The 21,653-nt window shown below is 44.8% G+C and overlaps 2 protein-coding genes across 3 annotated transcripts in view; both read right to left on the reverse strand.

Moving 5' to 3' along the window:
• bcl2a (BCL2 apoptosis regulator a) overlaps positions 1-5,781 on the reverse strand; it is a 41,109-nt gene extending 35,328 nt beyond the window's left edge. For both annotated transcript variants that reach the window (XR_002840070.2, XM_023826757.2), the window contains exon 1: positions 4,104-5,781. Coding sequence is in view for 1 of the 2 variants with exons in the window: in XM_023826757.2 (XP_023682525.1) it covers positions 4,104-4,658 (555 nt within the window). In the remaining variant the exon portion in view is untranslated. The remainder of the gene's footprint in view (positions 1-4,103) is intronic.
• Positions 5,782-12,496: 6,715 nt separating this feature from the next.
• LOC111851674 (vacuolar protein sorting-associated protein 4B-like) lies at positions 12,497-18,314 on the reverse strand. Its single transcript, XM_023826797.1, has 6 exons — positions 18,136-18,314; positions 15,825-15,973; positions 15,444-15,525; positions 14,653-14,872; positions 13,033-13,173; positions 12,497-12,850 (listed from the first exon to the last, which is right to left on the reverse strand). Exons 1-6 carry the CDS (start codon positions 18,312-18,314, stop codon positions 12,749-12,751), a joined length of 873 nt encoding a protein of 290 aa, XP_023682565.1. The 3' UTR covers positions 12,497-12,748.
• Positions 18,315-21,653: the final 3,339 nt, after the last annotated feature.

The following is a 21,653-nucleotide window of genomic DNA, read 5'->3' on the forward strand; positions in this document are numbered from 1 at the left end:
CCCTCCAAACAAACACACGCACACACCCCTCCAGCCCACACGCAGGTATAAAACACACATTCGGCATCCTTTTCTGAAACAGAGGCGTGAAGATTATCCGCTTCCCAGCGCCAGATTCATCCTACACTCAGCCACAGTGCCTTTGAGCCACAATGGAGCGGCGATGGGGCCCAGACTCCTGACACAAGCGAAACTGCAAGTAAGCTGTGATCACTGCCAAGACCAGGAATGAGACAGATGACCTGGGAAACCCCCGGATTATGGGAACAGGGACCGTAAAAAGCTACCTGTTTCACTGACAACAAGGAACCCAAAACGAGAGTACTGGATTACAGAATATAGGTCTATCATTCATTTTTCTACATACCTTATTATTGTAATAATAAATAGATTTTTTTCAACATAGTTCACTAAGCGCCATTAAGCTCTGAAGTAATTAACACTAACAGAAACACGAATATCTCTTTAAAAAAGACATTCACTAAAGAGAGATCAGTTAATCTGCAGCAGTCAGAGCCTATCCTACTGTAGACATATATGACCACGCCCACTGAATTTGCATAACATAACCAAAGGCCTATCAGAGACATGGGAATGCAAAACTGCGACTGAGCACGTGCGCAGGAGCCCGTGCACGGCAACAAAGCGGCCACTCGTGGCTCTGCCTCTACACGCCAGCCCGGGAAGGTCCTCCGAGACATCTTCCGCGTATCAGATCTGTCGTTGGTTTTACCAGTGGGAAAAGAAAAGCCTCCGTGTTCAGGATGCACGTGAGGTAAGGAGCGGTAGAAAAGAGCAGCTGTGCATTTGAGCTCTCGTTTGAAGTCCCAGGCATTTCTTCTGCAGTGCCAGTGTTCTGTGTCGCTCTCTACTCCTCTGTTAAATAGACTTCACGCATCTCAGGGTTAACCGGCGACGAGTCACTCGTGGGTGAGTGAAAGCGGGTAGGATCTCAAACGCGTCACCCGCCTGCTCTCGACCCACACTGTGCACCGAAACTACAGCTCTCGGTTTCCAAGACACGAGGCCATGCCGTGAACGGTGTCCTCACGCGGGGGGCTGGCAACTCTTAGCCAGCTCAGTTAAAGAATAACATGTGTGTTTACCCACCCGGGGGTGGATGAAATGCTAGTCCAGAAGATTCCATCAAGACCACGGTTTAGAGGGAGAGGGGGCGTGGCTGTGCTAATTATGACAAGGGTATATGTTTGGATTGATGCTCCACTGTCAGAAGAGTACCAATTTGTACCTTGTCATGGGGGCTGTACCCTCAAGGATATGCCAATTGTACCCTTAGCTGTAGATAACTGTGGTACAGAAATGGACTCTGATGAACATTTTTGTACTATTGGGGGTACATTAATGTTGTTTTTACCTTGGGAATGTTCCTCAGAGTTCATTTCTGTACCTTAAAAGGTAGAATTACCTACAGCTATAGGGTACAATTGCCTGACCCCTGAGGGTACAGCCCCAGTGAAAAGCAGAGGTAGAAATTCGTGCCCATTTTTCTGACAAGTGGTGTCTCCCCACTAAATGACATCCTTAGGCATTAATAGCCCTCCTTGTGCTTCTGAACCCAAATCCTATTCTCTGGCAAAATCATGTGATCCTCTTTCAGTGCTTAAGACCTTCTCCTGGTCACATGACTCCTGGGAATACCTGGGCTACATGTGTTACATCCGAACACCACAATCCAGACAGGGCAGCCACCGAAAGCCATCACCGGTGGTGGAGAACTGAATGAATACCATACTGTCATTTTCAAGACCTTTTTGGTTTTTGGAATGACTGCAGTCAATCTCTGGTGATGCTTTGAGGAGCTGTACCCTTAACAAAAATGTAAGGAGCAGTATTGGATTAAAAAATGAAAAATAAATCATACCAATATAGGAATAAGACAATGGGTAAGTGGGTCAAAATAATTGTAGGTGTCTCATTATGGTGCTGGTCATGCCTTCTGCACAGAGATAATTAGATGTTAAAGCTTCCAGACAAGGTTTAACAAACATCAGTAAATGTGAGGTGGAAACAACTATGAATTACTGGTGAGGTGGAACGTTTTTGCCCCAGACGGAATCCACCCAAACATGTTTCACTCATGCGTGCTGTTTTTACGTCTTTCGCTCGAACCCGCTACTCAGCTTCACGCCCAACATATGAGGTCTTCTACCTGACCTTGAAAAATCAACGATCGTTCAGATTGCTCTGAAATAAGCATGGGATAAAACCCATCTTTGACATCTCGAATCATGATCTCAGAAACATTTCACGGGGTATTTTCAAACTGTTACCATCGCACGCCTATTCTGCCTAACTCCGTTACAGAGGATTAACTTCGTTTACATGCATATGTGCCGCTAAGAAGATTACCTCACCTTAGACAAAACGAAAAATTTCCAGACACTGAATTACAGGGAAAGGCTTACTGCCATTTCTTAACGCAGCATGGAGTCTGGTATCCTTGCAGAAAAACCAGAGCAGAACGTCAGCTTTGCCAGACGCATGCTGAAACAGACTCCCATTCCTTCATCCCAAGCCGCCAATCAGATTAGAAGAGAAAAACACCTGCAACTTCCAAAAAAAGATGCTTAGAGCTGATCTCCCGCTGTCTCACTGATGCACCGACTCTGACAGCCTGAATTGCCTAATGGGATCAGAGACGGAACGCCCTACAAAGTGAAATCAGGAGCACAAATGTGCATTGCCGTGAAAAGCCAGATACCAGCCGTGCGAGTTATCACAGTGATACGGGCTCCTTTCGAAACAGGCAGCCAATCAAAGACACCGCTCTGACTGAACCATTCGCATCAGCAACCTTAGCATCCTGCCTTCCAAAGACGACTCAGCCTGCTTGTATGACAGCTAAAACATACCTTAAATGAAATGAGCCATAAATTAGCAGCTGATTGCTCCTCACCCCCAGACAAAGAACCAGGGAATAATAATTAATGCAAATGCATATTAAAATCCCCTTAAACCAACTCTGTGCTGATTATGACCCAATTGCAATGCAGCTCATCACCCTAAGGGATGAAGGAGGAAAAAAACGAACGTGAGCTGTTCACAAGGACGTCGATGACCCTTGGGGATAAACGACACGCTAGGCGAGCCCCCCTTCCCAACGCCCTTCCTGGGGTTCATTTTACATGATGCCAGGAGTGAGAGGGGTCTCCGCAAAGCTGTCGCCAGCTGTCACTCATTCGGACTGGTGTCACGTCAACATTTCAGTGTCACATATTGAACACAAGATTGCAGGGCTCGCCTGCTGCTATAACACCCAGATCACAACCGCCCAGGATGGACCCTAACGGACCAGCGTTCGAGCTTTACTTCACATCTGACAAATTTATACACCAGACAGGGGTTCTGGGGCTTCAATCCTGCAAGCCTTTGGCCAGAAGTTTCTATCTTTTTTTAAGATATAACTCTCTCCATCAACAATGTCCGATTAGGTTTATCCGGTTCGTCGGTGGCATAACGGATCTCTGTCACGCATTTACTCGATCGCGTGCTTTGATCAAACTGCTCCTTAGCGGTAGTGAAAGCTATAAACCCGGAGGAACCCCGAAAAAATCCCCAGCCTGTCGGGGACGCCACGGAGACTTACGCTCAGCGTAACGCAATTATAGGGCGGACTTCAAACCCACAACAAGAGAAACAGCCTAGATAAGGAATCGGAACGGTGTCCGGTATTTCCCCAAGCTACACTGTGTCACTCCCATTCAAACGGTGACATTTAAATCAAGAGACAAATTCGGTATTCACGATACTAGTACATCTATTGCAGTTTATGAGGGCTGCATGGGAAACTGTACGATAAGCGCACATATTTTCACAATTTACTCTTGATTTGGCGCAAAATCAAAGAATGTATAGGCTTACGTGATGCATAATTATATTGTGTGGTAGGTGGATAATATACACCCTCAGTAGACCTCGAGAAACAATAAGGCGGGTATTTCAAATATGTTTTTGATTACAGTGGCCTTGTTTGGGATATACACGGCGCAGCGACTCACACTCGGACACAGCAGGAATTTGGGTTCTTTTTGGGGGGGGGGTTAAGAAAAGTTAACCTTATAGTTTAATTTAATTAGACATACCCAGCCACCATTTTCCTGGATCCAGTTATGCAGTGGTCCGTTCAGGTACTCCGTCATCCAGTGTGCAATGTTATCCACCTGGGACGTCATCTCTCGGTTGACACTCTCCACGCACATGGTGCCGCCGAACTCGAGAAACGCCACAATACGGCCCCAGTTCACGCCATCGCTGAACAGCTCCTCGATGACGGCCGTGAAGCGGCGCTGCGCCGTGCTGGGCGTGATGTGCAGCTCTTCGTGCATTTCTGAGAAGTCCCGCTGGAACATCCTCTCGATCTCGTCCCCCGCTTCGCGCAGGACCCTGTGCAGCCGGGCGTGTGGATCAAATCTGGGCGTCCGGCTGCGGACAGGCGACGCGTCCTCTCCGCCGGCGGCAGCTGCTTGGGACCGGCGTGCCAAAACTTGAGAGCCGGGAGGGGAGTCCACCGATCCATTATTGGGAGAATCGGTGTCTCCGGCCGCCTGGAATTCCCACACATAGCCTGTTTTCAGCAGTTTATGGTATATATAGATCTCTACAATATTTCGGCTGTCGTATGGGACGTCGTTTGCCATCACGGCTTCAAACTGGTCCGACAAAACCAATTTTTCCTTTTTAATTTATCACAGAGAATTCATTTCCCCTATTAATTTCGATCAATTACTTTTTATAATCCGCTGTTGGGATCACCGGAGGATATTCTTTGTAAGGTATTGGTTTTGTAATTCTTCAGACATTTGGAGGTGTGCGGTATTCTTCCTGTTCCTCAAGAATACGCATTCAGATGTTTAAATACAAGTAAGGCGCTAAAATGTATCTCCGCCGCAAATGTAATAAATATGCAAACATGGTGAAATACCGAGGGCGGTGAGGATGGGGGGTGTGCGCGTATACGCGTCCCCGCCAGATCGCGGTAACTTTCAGCAGCTAAATAACTTACTGTATGGAGCAAATTTAATCCAGCGCAGTAAAAGCGAAATCCGCAAGGAATGCCCGACGTCGGTTAATGATACGCCCCTTCCAGCAACCAGAAAAATCCTTGGAAAAGTAGTTTCCCGGTATCGTTTGGAATGTATCCTCCTTATTGTCAAGCCCTTTGGAAAGTATAGTGCCCGCTTGGACACACCGGTCGAGATTCTGTAATGTGTATTTTTGCCCGAAACAGTTGCTTCCCTTTCTGGGTTAAATTACTCCTCTGACATTTGCCGTGTGCGAGAAAAACGGAAGAGAGCGCATTAGCTAGCAGGCAAGCTGTCGACATGCACTTATATCCCATCCACATGAGGAGAAAAAAAATAAATGCAAGGAAAGTCCAATCTGAAAACCCGTTTAAGGCTGTGAGAAAATCCCAAGTCCCAAGTCACCATACAGTCATTAGACTCACGACCTCGGCGAGAGGGAGGGTGAGAGTGAAGGAGGGAGAGAGAGAAGCGCACCGACGATCGTCTGGAAGTCCTTGCCCGGGCTCCGGGCTTCTGTTACGGGTCTGTGTTGTGAGGTATTTCCTCTGCGTCACGCCATTCATTTTTTTCCGTCTCTGTGCTGGAGGACCTGTCGCTCAGACGGACCATTCGCCGCGTTTCCCGCAGCGGAGATGGGGATCGCCTCCCGTTCGCCACTTTATTACAGCGGAATATTATTTACTGATAAAGTAGCATTTAACCGCTGCGTTGAATGATTCTTCAAAAAAAAAAAAAATTAAATACAAAATATGCGAGTTTCAAACGTTCGTGTGCTTGGTGTAGCCTAGGTGATCGGCGCGTTTTGCATGAGATTGTAGCCGAGAATAGTACGTGGAGCAGCCACGTTTTTTATGATGGCGTGCAGCTGAGCAAGTTTCCCGAGTATCGATGGGGATATGCGGACAGGGACCGCATTGAACCGCAGTCTCGGAGCCCGGGCCGTCCGTGCTTTTACTGCACGGAGATCCAGTGCGAGGGGTTCATGCGGTAGCTGGATTTTTCCCGTTTTCTTAATACCATGTGATTTTTTTTTACCTACTTCTGTTAGCTCATTTACGATGGGTCTCTGCACGCTGCTTTTTGAGTATCAAAGCCTCCCTCTCTGAATTCCTAATCAGAAACGGAATTTCTAAATCTCACAACACCCTTGTATGCTGTATCCTCAACAGCCTGCTTGTAAGGCTTACCTACTTCATCCACCATACAGAATGGAGGATTTCTTGCTTTAAAAATACTTTTTTTCCCCATGGCCAGAACCTGAGATCAGGGTCTCAAGTCCAGGCAGGTAGAGATAGCCCCATGAAATCTAACCCAGGCACAAGCGGGATCTGGGATGTGCTTCGCCTCAAATCGCGTTGAGTCGAAGAGCGGATAACAGTATGCTTGGCCGCTGTAATCTGAATAAGGGGGCTTTTTCTTCTGAGCATGCAGGGATGATTGGGGGGGGTGCGCACAAGGCCACTCCCCGAGTCGATCTCATAACAATGGAGGGGAGCAAGTCACCCCACCCCTTTGTCGGTTATTTTAATGGGATACCGACAGAAAGGCTGTCGGGCGACGTTAATAGGGGATGTGCGGGGGCCGAGATAATGACAGCCGTGTCATGAATGAGCGGCATGCTGTGGTAAACTGCGGGCAGAACTCTTGGGAATACCGTCACACCAGAGATCCTGTGAGACAAAGCGTGTTCACATCACAGTACAAGCGGCTCCGTGAAGTGTATTTCTTTTAGATTTATACCTTACTTGTTAGGAGTTCATTGCTGATGGCAAAACATTTATGAAATAATTTTACTAAAAAGTATGTGTTCAATTTTTTATGTTACATTTTAAAAGAAATTATTCACAAACGTGAACAGATTATCAATCACTGGACTTTCTGGATGGAATTTATTCATTAATTATTCTTACCGTGCAGAGAAATAGAATCAAATTGCCCTTTAATCATGCAATTACTTATACAGGCACTACAGAAACTAATACTTAATATTTTAAAAGCTAGAAGTGTTTTCCTTACTCAGCACAACCTGATTATGGTATTATCTGGAGAATATTAAATGATTAATTACACAAGGTGCTTTGAAGGATTATCCTGCTGGCTGTAATGATTAATAAGCGGCAAAGTGTCTACTTCAGGTTTCCTTTATCGCTGTTACATGACGTCATCTTTTGTCACCTTGTAAAGACAATTACAATAATTTACATTAATAAATGACGCCACCCCTCTATAATTTTAAGTGGCTGTAACCTTTGGGAATCACAGGTCTGTCAATATCTGTATAAATAAAACAGGTAATTTATATTGGAGCCATTATTTATCTGAACTCAAGTGTAAAGTCGGTGTATTGCCGTTTCAGATACACAGAAAGTTAACTGCGCTCTAGATAACATTTTTAAAAGAAAAAAATCCTTTTATATTTTCAAAAACAATCCTGATATATTCCATAATATCTGTTAGATCTGTATTATGCTACGTCTACTGCTTGTATGTTTGCTATGCGTTTTTGCATGTATAATCATAATCGTGGAGTGCTGAGAGCGGGTGGAAGGATTTATCTTAATCTCTTAAACATCTTGCTGGAGCGGCCGATGACACACAAAGAAGCTACGTGTAGCATAAAAGCTTTTGTTGCTTGTGGGAATTTTCGTGGGGGGGGGGGTGGGGGATGGTTGATGAAATTATTTACTTATGTCTTTCAGACAAATAACCGCTTAAAGACAAGCTAAGAAACTAAGGGGACGTTTTAATGAAATGGAAACAGGATGAAATTTACTGATAATGTATTGGCGGGTAATTCATTGTACAGACAATATGCAAATAATATTGTATTTAAATAAAGTATTTTAAATCTGCTGAAAGAATGCCAAAAGCAGAAATAAAGTTAATTTTGGTGAATTTGTTCAGTATGTATATAAGTATATAACGAATGGATAAATATATCCTTTATTTCACTTTGACAAATGAGTGGTAAAAGTTGGAATTCTATAGGGTATCCCAATACAGTGGTACCTCGGTTCTCGAACTTAATTCGTTCCGGACTCCGGATCGAATCCTAAAAAGTTCGAGTTCTGATCGAATTTTCCCCATAAGAAATAATGCAAAATCAATTAATTGGTTCAAAATTACACCTAAATATGTTTTTTTTTTCTTTTTTAGCATTTAAGCACAAAATGAACAGCATAAAACAAGAAGAGCATTTTTTTCTTAATGGCTTCCAAAACGATAAAGATCTTATCCCAACATTACCCCTGTCCTGCCCCAGTCGTCCGCTCCTTCTGTGTGCCACGCCCCCTCGTTAACCTCGTGTGGGATCCCCATGTGATCAGCTGTTTCTGGTTGTTGTCGTTAGTCCTCTGTATTAAGTCCGCGTTTCAGTTTGTTTCCCCAGTCCGGTCATTGGGTGCGTTCGACTTGCTTACAGCGCTGGCATAAAGCAACGCATTCTGATCCTGACGCAATGCATTACGGTTAGATGCATTGTGACCTCTCACCTGGCTGCACAAACTGGAACCGCCCCCGTGACGACATACCTTTGCCCTTATTGGCTAAAGAGTTTAGTTACACGCATGACGTTTGTATCCCAGGCAGTTCCGATGCGTAATGTGCTATTTCTCCCGAATATCACATAAAGCAGTGAGAACTGGTTTTCAGTTAATTTACCTAGTAAAATAAAGTTTCAATAAATGACATAAATGCTCTAATAGTACACGTAAGTTAGTGGTTTATTTATTGTTAGTTACTGTAATGTTGCGCTGCTTTATTTGGTTAATCGTCCAGCCTGTGAAGAAGGCATTCAAGTAAGAATTGCATTGTAGTATGACTAATTTCCTGGCGCGTACAATTTATATTAGGTCAGCGTTCACGGTTCGACTTCTGATATTCAGATCGAGTTCTAGGTCAAACTGGTTTGTTCGACTTTCCAGAAATTCGAGTTCTAGTGAGTTCGAGAACCGAGGTACCACTGTATTTAGAAAATGAGTGAACAAGGCTTTTACTGCCCTCTACAGTATAGTTTTATACTGAATTACATTATGAACTTTTAATGTTGAAATAATTTGTGCTGCAGGCTGTAATTTGGCCTAGACAGTGCATGTAATATTAAGATATACTTTATTTGCCATGCGGACATAGCTCAGCACCAGGCAACTGTTGCTTCTAGTTACATTATAAAAGTCTACATGCCAGTGTCATCGATCACAAACACCCATCTGCATAAATGTATGAATCTGAAAGTCAAGGTTTCCAAACAATGGAGACCACTGTGTACATATTGGGGACTCCGTACCTGTTGTTCAGTGGGTTAGGATGTTGTGACTGTGATCAGAAGGGTATAGGTTCACATCCCAAGGTCAACAGAGTGTTTGTACATATCTAGGAACAAAAGAGATTAATAGAATAATAAGCTTTTCTTGATTGGCAGACGCAAGACAGTTTCTCCACTTTTGTTCCACACTATTCAATTCAATATTTTATTTGTATAGTGGATTTTCACAACATTACATTGTCTCAAAGCGCTTTACAGCTTCCCTGCCCAAAGCCCCCAGTGAGCAAGCCAGCGGTGACAGTGGCAAAGAAAAACTCCCTAGAAAGAAGAAACCTTGAGAGGAACCAGACTCAAAGGGGGAGTCCATCCTCCAGGGGCTGGCAGAGGAAGTCAAATGAGCAGGATAGCAAAGTCCCAATTCACACTGTCACAATTTTAACATTAGTGTCTCAAAGTGGGGGACAGGCAGGTGATGGTGCTGCTTCTGATGGCAGGATGAGCAGTGGTACAGCAGCAGGGAAGGAAGGAGAGACGTCACAGGCAGACGGGCGAGCAGGCTGGAAAGACTACAGGATAGTGATTTATGGTTCTTCATAAAAAAAAGTCTTAAACATAATGATGTCGACTCCTTAACTATCTTTTTCAAGACAGTTCATCATAGCACAGAAAAAAAATACATTTTGCTAACTGGGGCACTAAGACGGTGTTTTTGTTGTCATATTGAAAATGCAATTTGCAAAACAGTAGATCTCCCACGTTCTGCGATGGAGGCCAGATTGGATTTTAAATGGTCGACGCAATAACGTTTCCAGCCATTAGCCTAAGAGCTAAAAAGGAGGCGTAAAGTTTGTGTCCCCAACCACCATGGCTGTCTGATAAATGATTACCTAGAGAGAATCCAAGCCAAATGTGATGGTGCAGTCTGCTGCACATAACACCCATCGCAGAGACGCGATTTGTGGTGTAGTGTAAAACGATTTCTGTGATAAGCGACAGAGCAGCTTTATGGACGACAAGCTTCGGGGCTAGGAAAAACTCGGGAAAGACAAGGGGAATCCCCTACATGACGGAAAATGGAACTTCCCTGAATCGGTGATTTATAACGTCCTAAGTGCAGCAGTTAAACCAACTTCAGCAGTTTGAAACTCGAACTTTTTCAATTTGATTTCTCGTTCACGGCTGTGCTGCAGGCACTCTGAGCAGAGTCACGCTCGATGGGTCGACGCCACTCCCACGCAAAAACGCCTGCCGGTAAATGGTGGAAAGGGAAGGAGCGTAACGATGGAAAATGAGAGAATGGAGCAGTACAAACATGCGTGCCCGCCATCGCAGGATGCGGGCGGCGGAGCGAGATGCATCCTGCTCGGCATCACTTCACCGTTTGGCTCCAGGCTCCCACACCAATGCACAGTTATCACGGGAGGCATGGAGAAGATACAATGCCGCCCTCTTCCTGACGGGGCGTCGGAGGGACAGATTGAGATGAAAGCAGGGGCCAATCGTTAGGTCTGATCACTCGAATCAATCTTCCTTCAAAAAATAAACCAAGACCCAGGTAAACTTGACTTAGCCCCTGGTCCTTTCGATAGCTAGAAACACCCCTGCGCCAACCTGTGTTTTTTAAGGTGGCAGGGCATAAGAAAGGTTATAATTAGTGTTGCCTCCCGTCCCTTTTAATACGGGATTGTCCCGCTTTGGAGAAATAAACTGCTGCATCCAGTATTATGCGGGACAATCCTGTATTATATGGGACGAGTGGCAACTCTGGCTGTAATTGATAGATTGCTCAGCATTATTATTATTACCCAGTGGTATGTTTTGAATCAGCCAATGACTGGGGAGGGGCACTACAGGGACCTATCAGCTTTCAGCTGGGACCAACGTTCCTGTGCCCCCCCAACTCCGTATATATCCCTGCTCATTAGGGCATTTAGTGCAAATGTAACAGGCGTGATCTTGCGTTGTGTTAGCTGAATGCACCGCAACTAAAGACTCCTAATCGAACTGGCTTATTCTGTAAAAAAAAAAAAGGAACACTGCATTAACAGCACTGTTCGCTTGCGCGGGCAGTTCCACACTGCGCAAGTATAGTAATATCAATTACAGTGTAAATATGTACCCGTGAAAAGATGAACACTGCAATCACAGCAAAGTTCTGGAAATGCAAAAACACTCACTTTACCATATAACTTGGTGGCTACTTGTCTACGGGCCGAGGTTCACAGAACAGATAGAATGGATATACAGTTATTCAACCTCACAAAACTTTGTCCATATTTAAAGTCGTCCAGATACATACACTTTAATATAACAAAATTGTCGATAGAATATAATAAATAAATAATTTTATAAAATGAGACACTATTACAAGCACAACCTACCGCTTCCGCGGGCAGTTCCAAATTGAGGAAAACATAAGGTGCGTCGTTTTCTTAAAGGCAACTGCCGAAATTTTTTAGTTACAGAACACTAAACCAACATGCGCACACGTATATACAGCTCTGACAGTGGCAAGTTTTATCTGTTACACAAATAATTATGGCAAAGCTATAAAATAGCAGGGCCCTCAGTCGGATGTTAACGGGCCAATCGAGAAAGCAGCTGGCCCTTCTCCTTGCAGTAAGACATACTGTACCTGAGTACACCAATCACACCTGCAGCACACGAGATGCCTTCAAAATGGCCACCGGGGGCATACGGGGCCATTACAGCAGTCTGAGCAGAGTGGCACACCCAAAGACAGGTTTGATCAACTTTTTTATTTAGACGTACAGGATGAGGCAGGTACAGTGTTCAGGTGGAAGGTGGTGTCCTCCACACGTGGATACCACACACAGACAATCCCCTGCTCCTTGGGCAGAATTGACGCCATTATATAAGCTGAGGGTTTAACAATGTACAAGAAAAACTGCTCTGTGTTTGGGTCCATATTATTCTGTGACATGCTGTCCAGATGTTTACGTTACATCCTGTATCCTTGGCTTCTAGGAGAGCGCCACCATGAGGGAATTTAGGAAGGAAACCTGCTTTAGGCATACTGTAATCAGGCTTGAAGAAGAAGTGACCCAGACATATTGTGTTTAATCTTGAGTTTTTTTTTCACGATGAATATAAAAAGACCTTAAAGTCACACACCGTAGCCCGTTAAAAATACAAAGTGGAAAAAATACTTAACTAGACCATAGTTTGCAGTCACACATTCTGTTCAGATCTCACAAGTGTACCACAGAAAGAACATTCCATAATGATCCCTGTATGCATGCTGCTGCCTGTCAGTCTGATCCCCTAATGATTTTCCCAACAGAGTGTTTTACGGGGCCAAAGCCCTTCCGAGAGCAATTAGGAAACCCCAAAATGGAACAGAGTGCAGGTCAGGCAGGAAGTGGAGAGATGGACAGCAAGAGAGCATCCGTCTGTTTGGGCAAATCACTGCCGTGTGTCAGCCCTCCTGGCCAAAATCCTCTGTGAACTTCTTCAGCTTCTCGAGGTCCTGCTCATTCACCGTGGGCTTGGTGTTTGAGAGGGACCTCAACATGTCCGTCTGCACAGGGGAGATAAGTCACTCAACAGGAAACACCAAGTTTCCCAAGAATACAAACCACCGCAGTTGTTCTTGGGGTGTTAGGTTAGTAGAGCAAGCATCATCTGGCACCCTCTAGTGTTGGTATACATTACAACATGTCATTTGAATTCTACGAATGTGGCGGTTTTTCATTCACTCACCACGCAGACCACTGGCTCCAGCAGCTTCTCTCCAGGGACCTCCATCCACGTCATTGTCACGGCGTTGGGGTCACTCTGCAAACAGGGAGTCAAAAGGTCATCCACCACTTCGTCTGGGTTGTTCCATGATGCCCCACGTCCCTGTACATCACACACATGTCATTGTTGTCATAAATATCCTTGTGATCCCAGTTTATTAACAATCAGCTGGTGTTTTGATTTAAAAAAAAAAGACAGATTTGATGCAGCAGTATAATTTACTTCAGGGATTCAGGTTAATGTTCAAAGCACGCTCCATCCTGAGACTTCAACCTCCTCTCCACTTGCTGCCCAATAACCCTAAAGGTAGCCAAATACATAAAATGACATCCAAACAGAACAAAATGTAACACTTCGGCGAGAACAACCTGCCATCTTGATGTTGCCACTTTGTTCTATCATGCCACAATCCTAGAGGGCACAGAATATATTCAATGCAGCGGACCCAGACTTAAATAAACATACTGTGGCAAGTGTGTGGGTCACTTCAATAAAGGAGATGACAGCTCTTTTAAAATCAATGTCGCTCTCTTTATTAACAGCCACTATTGGTTTAATACTAACTGAGGAACCATTTAAAATAGTGTCACGCTTAAATGCTAATGACATACATGCATTCCATAGCAAACATATTGCAGTTGACATTTACTATCAAAATAAATACACATTAATTTACAGTATTTGCAAATGGTGCAATGCATAGCATGCCAGTAACTACATAATTAGTCCTGCTGACCAACCCTGTGATGTCACACTTTGTCAGCCAATCGTGGACAGCGGGTGGGATCATAACAAATGAGAAAGTTCGCCTCAGGTATCCTACACAGTGATCACAGCTCATACCACATCATATAGCTAAAATGATGCTGATTTAGTTTGAAGTATGTGGCCACCTTTAGAAGTTATCTGAAGATTAATTGCATTTAACTGTTGCTTTTATCCAAAGTGACAGAGCGGAAGGGTTACAATTTAGCTATGTCTGAATTCAGGGGCTGCATCTTTCTAAGGTTCCTCTCAGAAACCGAATACATCCATCCGGTGGATCCTTCGTAACTACGCATTTTGCAAAGGATGACGCATTTCTAGACAGCACAACATATCCCACAATTCATTGTGTGGACCATCGAAGGATATTTCCTATAAAGGCTACATAGACCACGTCCTTCGAAGGACACATCCTACAAAGGCTACATAGACCACGTCCTTCGAAGGACACATCCTACAAAGGCTACATAGACCACGTCCTTCGAAGGACACATCCTACAAAGGCTACATAGACCACGTCCTTCGAAGGACACATCCTACAAAGGCTACATAGACCACGTCCTTCGAAGGACACATCCTACAAAGGCTACATAGACCATGTTCTTCGAAGGATGCAGCCCCTGAATTTGGACTCAGCCTCCATGTGTCCTTCCTGCGATGTAGGCCTGCCACCGTTGCATAACTAGCACAATGCTCTACGTAGAGCTACGGGTGCTAATTAGTTAGTTAGTAGTTAATTTTTTTAAATGTTACAGGATAAGTGCGTTGTGAAAAGCATGCATATCTCACAGCGTGAAACATACTCTGGGCACACACCTTCTTGAAGTGCGTGGCGGACTGCACCTTCCGTACTGGCTGCATGAGTGCATCCCTCACCACAATACTGATGTCTGCCCTGGAGTAGCCCTCTGTCTGCCGGCCCAGGGCAAAGAAATCGGCCTCCGTCAGGCTGTTGAGGTTGGAGCCCAGGTGCAGCTTAAACAGGGAGGAGCGGGCGTGCTCCTCTGGCAGCGGGATGTATATGCGCTTCTCGAACCTGCGGCACATGGCTAGGCCTCAGAGGTGTAGGGGAGGTTTGCCAGGTATTTTCTGGAGCAGGATCTACTTTGGATCTAAAACCAGGGTGAGGGACCCTCACCTATAAAAACCATATCAAGAGGTGCTCATAAATCCTGCACTAATCAGAAGTTCACTAAGCAGGTAAGAGCTGAAGGTAAAAGGAAAGCTGAAAGACCCCAAGTTTGCTCTACAGGACACACTCCAACTCAGCTCAACTGTGAAGGCATTTGCAAAGCACTGCATCATGACATTTCCCTAAAAGCCCCGATAAACAGAAGGGCCATCTTAAAAACACATCACCTCGTCCATTTGAGGCTGTTCTTTACTCATGTCCTGGTCAGGGGTCATCCCAAAAGACCAGATTGATCACACGTTGAACCACATAGTCAAGTGTCATGTATGCATGCGTTTCATCACAGTGCCATTCCTAGTTATCTCCTGCTGCTCGACCAATGCAAAGTTGAGTAACCTGATGACTGGAGGAACAAGTCCCAGAATTCATTGAGGCGAATATCTCCAGATCATTTCGAGATACTGGTGGACATTACAGTCTCCTGATGGCGGAGTCCAGCGTCCAGGGAATGTTCGTGGCTCCCAGGATGAGAATTCCCTCATTGTTGTTCCCAACACCTGAGTTAATCAGATAATAACCACCACCATAAGCCACTGTTTACACACCAAGCATAACACATACTTTATTTGCCGTTTTAACATGTTTTAATTAAACTCCAAAACATCCCTCAGAGAGCACTTTGGGTTAAAAAGAATTCTGCCAACTCGACTCCAGATGGTGCCGTTGAGATCTAGGGGTTTCCCTTGCCCGATCGTAACGTGTGCTGGGCACGAATCCACATTGCTGTCAGTATGAATCCAACCCCGCCACACGGCGAAGGCTCAGTCTGCGCTCGCGGCCTGTCTGGGTTCCTCACCCTGCATCTGGACCAGAAACTCAGTCTTGATGCGCCAGGCTGCCCCGCTTTCAGTCTCACTGCGTGAGCCGCACAGTGAGTTGATCTCGTCAATGAAGATGATGGACGGCTTGTGCTCCCATGCCAGGCTGAAGAGGTTCTTCACCAGCCTGGGGGAGAGGCACAGAGAGAGCGAGCTGGAGGAGGGCCAAAAGACCAGGGCCGGTATGCATAAAACTTCCTAAGAATGGTCTTAAGAATGGTCGTACACTTTGACTTGAGTTAAAAAAAAAACTTAGCGAAAAGTAGGACCTAAGAGCATTGTATAAAGCTGCTAAAAGTAACTTTCAGCAAAGTCTAAGCCCAATTCCTAAGTGCTGACGGAGCCACCATTTAAGTGTCGTGAAATGAGGACTACAAATAAAATCCCACCCCAAATACTGAGTTCAACCAATAGAGGAGCTGCACGGTGAATATATTAAATGACATTAAACTGTTAATGTAGAGCTTTACACAACATACCTTTTTGTGATCATACCTTTAATTGGTTGTATGTAAATCTACCTAGCACATCACCAATCAATTTCCACTAATAGATGCACATGTAGTATAAATTATGGGTCAAACACAAAACTCATAGCAAGACATTGGATCGTAAAAGAAAACCAAACTGGACGACAAACAAAACGGTTCTTTTGGCACAGTTGGTGCTTAAATGGAAGGAGGTAGTGTGGCGAAAGTTTGGCCCAGCTGTTACAAGCACGGACAAAAAAAAGCTTAGGAGGCTCGGACAAGGCGTTCAGCAGAGCAATGTGAAAAAAGGTGGTGTAATGTTTTATCGACCTCGCGAAAGTAAATCACAGTTTATAAAGCAAGCATGCAAGCTACAGGTTTGTGTAATTACTTATATTGCTCTTATGACCCTCGCTATAATAGATGATGATGATAATAATAATAATTATTATATTTTTCCAGTTGCCAAAAACGTAGCATCTTTATAACCTTCAGTTAAACTCTAAGTGCATTTTTAGGTGACGTAGGAGACTGTATCCGGTTCCTAATTAGGTCAGTAACAAAAATAATGCCTTCACGATCAAGCCTGTATCTTTTTATCAACTCGTTATCATCGTAAATCCGCAGTACCTCCTGTCTTTCACCCTGTCTGGGTGCGTGTAGTGCAGCTGCCATCATTCAGTTCCTAACTGGCTTAGGAGTCCTCTCCAGCTCTCAAATAATTTAGGAGCTGAGACCAAGTCTTAACACTTAAGAATGTTTATGCATGCCACTTATTCTTAAGTCTGGGAGTAGGAGCAGAATCACGTCACTCTTAGAATTTTGACGCATTTAAGAGTGAAATTTTACTCTGAGAAGTTTTATGCATACCGGCCCAGATGTGCACCCCAGGGGGAACCAACTCATCAGGAGATGCTAGCATCTACAAAACAGCGTCTGATTTATTTTAGTACAGAACCTATTAGGGGGCAGAGGGGAGCCTAGGATTTTTTTTAAGGTGAGGGGCATAAGAGGGACTAATTCATACTGAGGTTAAAAGTCATATAGATGACGCTCTTATAAAGCACTAATCAAAGGACCTTATGCAGGTATTTTCTTCTCTTTTTTCAGGTATTACTCTCACAAGAATGCAGCACTTTTTGGAGACATGTTTCTAGACATTCCAGAGTATTGAGTGACCCCCCATACCTGTGAACAGGTGTGGAAACTTAATGGGCAGGATAACGGCCTCCTTTAGTGCCTCTTTGGCTCCTTCCAAACCAGCGACATCGTTCCACTTTGACGTTGGGCCTCTCCATGACGATGGCTCCTGTGAAAAGCTTGCATCATACTGGGAAGGTGAGTGCAGCCCCCTACACCCTCAGAAAGGTGATGGCAGACGGGGGAAGTATGGTTACCCTGCAGCTGGGCCTTCAGATTCTTCTCTGAATCTTCAACCTGATCGCACTTGTTTCGAAGAACATAAGGGGAGAAGGTTGGCAGAATTTTAATGGGAAAATAAGCAGAGCGCGTCAAGATGCGAGAACATGTGGAGAACACGATCCCACCTTCAGGTAACTGGATCTGTGCCCATGTCCAGAGGGTCATGGGTTCGTATCCCCAAGCTGAGTTATTGTATCACAACTGGGTTCTTAAGCAAGGCCTTCAAACCTACTGTAACTGCTACTTCAAACCTAACTGCTACTGCATGCTCTCTGACTCAAAACTTAACTCACTTGTACACTGTTTTGTTCAAAAGTGTCTACTGAATAAGGCAATCTTGTGTTTTATAATACTTGGCTGCTCACTAAAAGTGTGTGACAGGGAAACTTATTCGTACCCTTTGTCATCTGCCTGACTGCTACTTGCTTGTTTGCCTGCGTTTGAAACGCCCTCCGTCTTCTTCAGGAACGTCTTCAGCTGCTCCACCCTGTCCAGGTACTCCTGACACTTGGCCGTCATGCTCTGCTTGGCCTTCTCCCTAGCTGTCTCATCTGAGAAAACAGAAAAATCATTCATCTCCTAAGTACATATTCTGGTCAGGGCGCCTGGACCCTATCCCAGACAGCACGTGGAACCAAACTGGGGTGCACAGAGCCAGTCAATTATCATTAGTATCAAATGTTTGGCTCTAGTTTTACCGCTCTTAAATGACCAAGCAAACTGACATAATTTGTTATTTAGTAATGTAAGCAGGTTAAAGGGTAATAAAGGCTGTTTTACACACTCAGCATAGATGAGAGGTCCGTTGGTGTGTTGTAGACGGTGCGCAGATAGGTTTCTTAAAATAATGACGGGATTACACACCCTTTGGGGGGTCCCTGGTTTAGGAAAGGTTGAAAAACCCGCCTTTAGACGCTGGAGGGTGCGGGAGGGTGAAGGAAGTACAAGCGCAGCGCCTCCTCGTAGTTTTTGGCTTTGTCCTCATCTACTGCCTTACTTGCCAGCTCTTTAGCTTTCTGTAAAACGACAGCACATTAAAATACGGTATGAAAAGAGAGCAGCGGGCAGAAAGAATACAAAGACATACAGTCTAACTCATCACCCACAGATATTTTCACTTTCAACAACAGTATGTTTTTAACGTGTAGTTGTGTTGACCGGGTGTCGGCGAGCGGGCAAGCAGGTGAAGGGAGCCCTGAATACTGGCAAAACGGGGTTTATTCAGACAGACAGGATCACTAGGGAAGCACACGGCGAGCTCACGTTAATGACAGACCTGGGGAAACTAACTCAGACGCGGACTAAATACTCAAGACAAGCAGGAAAGAACAGGCAACAGGTGATCACAATCGGGAATTAACACGAGGTAACGAGGAAAGCCCCGATAAACAGAAGGCACACAGGAGGATCGGACGAGCAGGTCATGACAGTACTAAACGTCCTGGGGGTTGGATAGACACACCAATTATTATTATGGGTCCAAAGACCACTGTTAATAATAATAATAATAAAATTTATGGCGTTCAAACCGCATCAGTTAAAACTGATAAAATGATGAGCACAAGCCATAAAACTCCAATAAAATCACAGTGCGTCAGATAAAGACAAATCACAGCAGCCCGTTTCCTGTTTGATCATACAGTTTACTCTACTGTAAATAAGTAAAAAAAAAAAAATCTGCATGATCCGGAAACATCAGGTATTCGGCAGCCTTCAAACTTCGCCAAATGTGTGCTTGGTAATAGATTTTATACACTGCTCAACAAAATTAAAGGAACACTTTGAAAACGCATCAGATTTCAATGGGGAAAAATCCTGCTGGATATCTACAGTATACCGATATGAACTGGGTGATGTGTTAAGAGTGAAAGGATGCCACATCGTTTGATGGAAATGAAAATTACAAACCTACAGAGGGCTGAATTCAGAGACACCCCGAAAATCTAAGTGAAAAAATGATGCAGCAGGCTAGTCCATTTTGCTGAAAATTCATTGCAGCAACTCAAAATCGTACTCAGTAGTTTGTATGGCCCCCACGTGCTTGTATGCATGCCTGACAATGTCAGGGCATCCTCCTAATGAGATGACGGATGGTGTCCTGAGGGATCTCCTTCCAGAACTGGACCAGGGCATCGCTGAGCTCCTGGACAGTCTGAGGTGCAACCTGGTGGCGTCGGATGGACCGAAACATATTGTCCCAGAGGTATTCTGTTGGATTTAGGCCATGTGAACGTGGGGGCCAGTCAATTGTATCAATTCCTTCATGTTCCAGGAACTGCCTGCATACTCTCGCCACATGAGGCCGGTCATTGTCGTGCACCAGGAGGAACCCAGGACCCACTGCACTGACACTGACTGTAGCCAAATGCAAAACTAGTGAAAAAACAGTCAGAAGAGATTAGGATGGAAAAATGTCAGTGGCCCCCAGCTGTTAAACCATTCCTGTTTTGGGGGTCGTCTCATTGTTGCCCCTCTAGTGCACCTGTTGTTAATTTCATTAACACCAAAGCAGCTGAAACTGATTAACACCCCCCTCTGCTACTTAACTGATGAGATGAATATCCAAGAAGTTTAGTTTACTTGATGCTATACTCTGATCAGGGACGGATTACGGACCGGGCCAGCGGGGCCGCTGCCCAGCGGCCCTTGGGGTGCAGGGGGCCCATGGGGCCCCTAGCCCAAAACAATTTGCAACGCTTATCAACAATGTATTTTCGTTTGTCTATTTTAGAGGGCCTACATTCTTTGATCCTCTGCCTACAAGGGCCCCTGACCCTATAGGGGGGGGCTGCCGGATGGTGGTGTCCGGGGGGTTTTCCTTGCAGTGGTGGTGGTGGGGGGCCCTCGCGAACGTTTTGCCCAGGGGCCCACACAACCCATAATCCGTCCCTGACTCTGATGAATATGCGTTCCTTTAATTTTTTTGAGCAGTGTATCTCGATTGTTGGAATTGACGCCTTTTGAGTTTCTGACTGAAGTACGTATGTTATACAGCAATAGAACACGGCTTTTTAAACATACGCCCAACAAGGAAGAAGATGTCGGGTTTTCCTGGTAATCAACTTACCTGTAGATTTCTGCTCGCAGCCATGGGTGCTGGTTAAGGAACGATCAATTTAAAGGACGCCCCGATCCTACCACACGTCAACCTCAATTTAGCAAAAAAGCCGAAATTATTCAGTTATCATTAATTTTTTATTTTGGAGCCTTCAGATAATGGGAATGATGGCTTGACAAGAAGGAGGACTCTTCCGTGTCCACAGCAGACCTATAAATGTCACTTCCGTCTACGGCACGCAAAAATCTGATGACTCTTCCATTCGGAAAGACCTGATCTCACTCTCATTTCAGTACACTGCCTTATGACAAAATGTCTTCTGCCATAAATCCTATCCATTTCAGAGGCGGTCTTGGTCAGTGACACACCCATGACTGGCAGTTGAGGAGCTGGGCTCCTGTGCGATCCTTCTGCAGTACCATTGCAGTACTATTCTGATCCCGCCGCGACAAAGTGCAAGTGGACGGCAGCTTAGGTTCAAAGGGGAGTGAATTAAAGACCAGTGTTTGAAAGATTTACTCAGAGCACTGGCATTGTTCTTTAAATACAGAATTACAATCTTAAATAAGATTTAGTCTTACCTGGTATGCCTTTAACCGCCACTAGGGTTTGATTGTTTGTTAACCCCTTTGGGGAAACTATATTGGGAAAGGCTCTGTAAATGTTTTTAATAATGGGATGTGAATTAATTCTAAATTCATTTAAAAGTTGCCTTTGGTTGTGGCAAACAAAGCCGTATATGTGGTCAAACTCAGAGACCCAAACTGGGAGTGGTCTGGACCCATGGCTGTAGTGGTTCAAAGAAATTCCACAATAAAACCGTTTTAATACACAGTATTACGGTTGCTGTGTTTGGC

The sequence above is a fragment of the Paramormyrops kingsleyae genome, chromosome 1 (assembly GCF_048594095.1).
Source record: "Paramormyrops kingsleyae isolate MSU_618 chromosome 1, PKINGS_0.4, whole genome shotgun sequence".
Taxonomy (NCBI): domain Eukaryota; kingdom Metazoa; phylum Chordata; class Actinopteri; order Osteoglossiformes; family Mormyridae; genus Paramormyrops; species Paramormyrops kingsleyae.

Bases quoted from the DNA above. Each gene is read 5' to 3' on its own strand.
- LOC111851674 (XM_023826797.1), bottom strand. From the start codon at position 18,314: ATGAATGATTTTTCTGTTTTCTCAGATGAGACAGCTAGGGAGAAGGCC. The intron at 15,974-18,135 runs GTACGAATAAGT...CCTCTCCCCCAG, and splicing joins AGTCAGGCAGATGACAAAGG to GCTGGTGAAGAACCTCTTCA. The intron at 14,873-15,443 runs GTAATGTCCACC...CATGTGCCGCAG, and splicing joins GACTCCGCCATCAGGAGACT to GTTCGAGAAGCGCATATACA.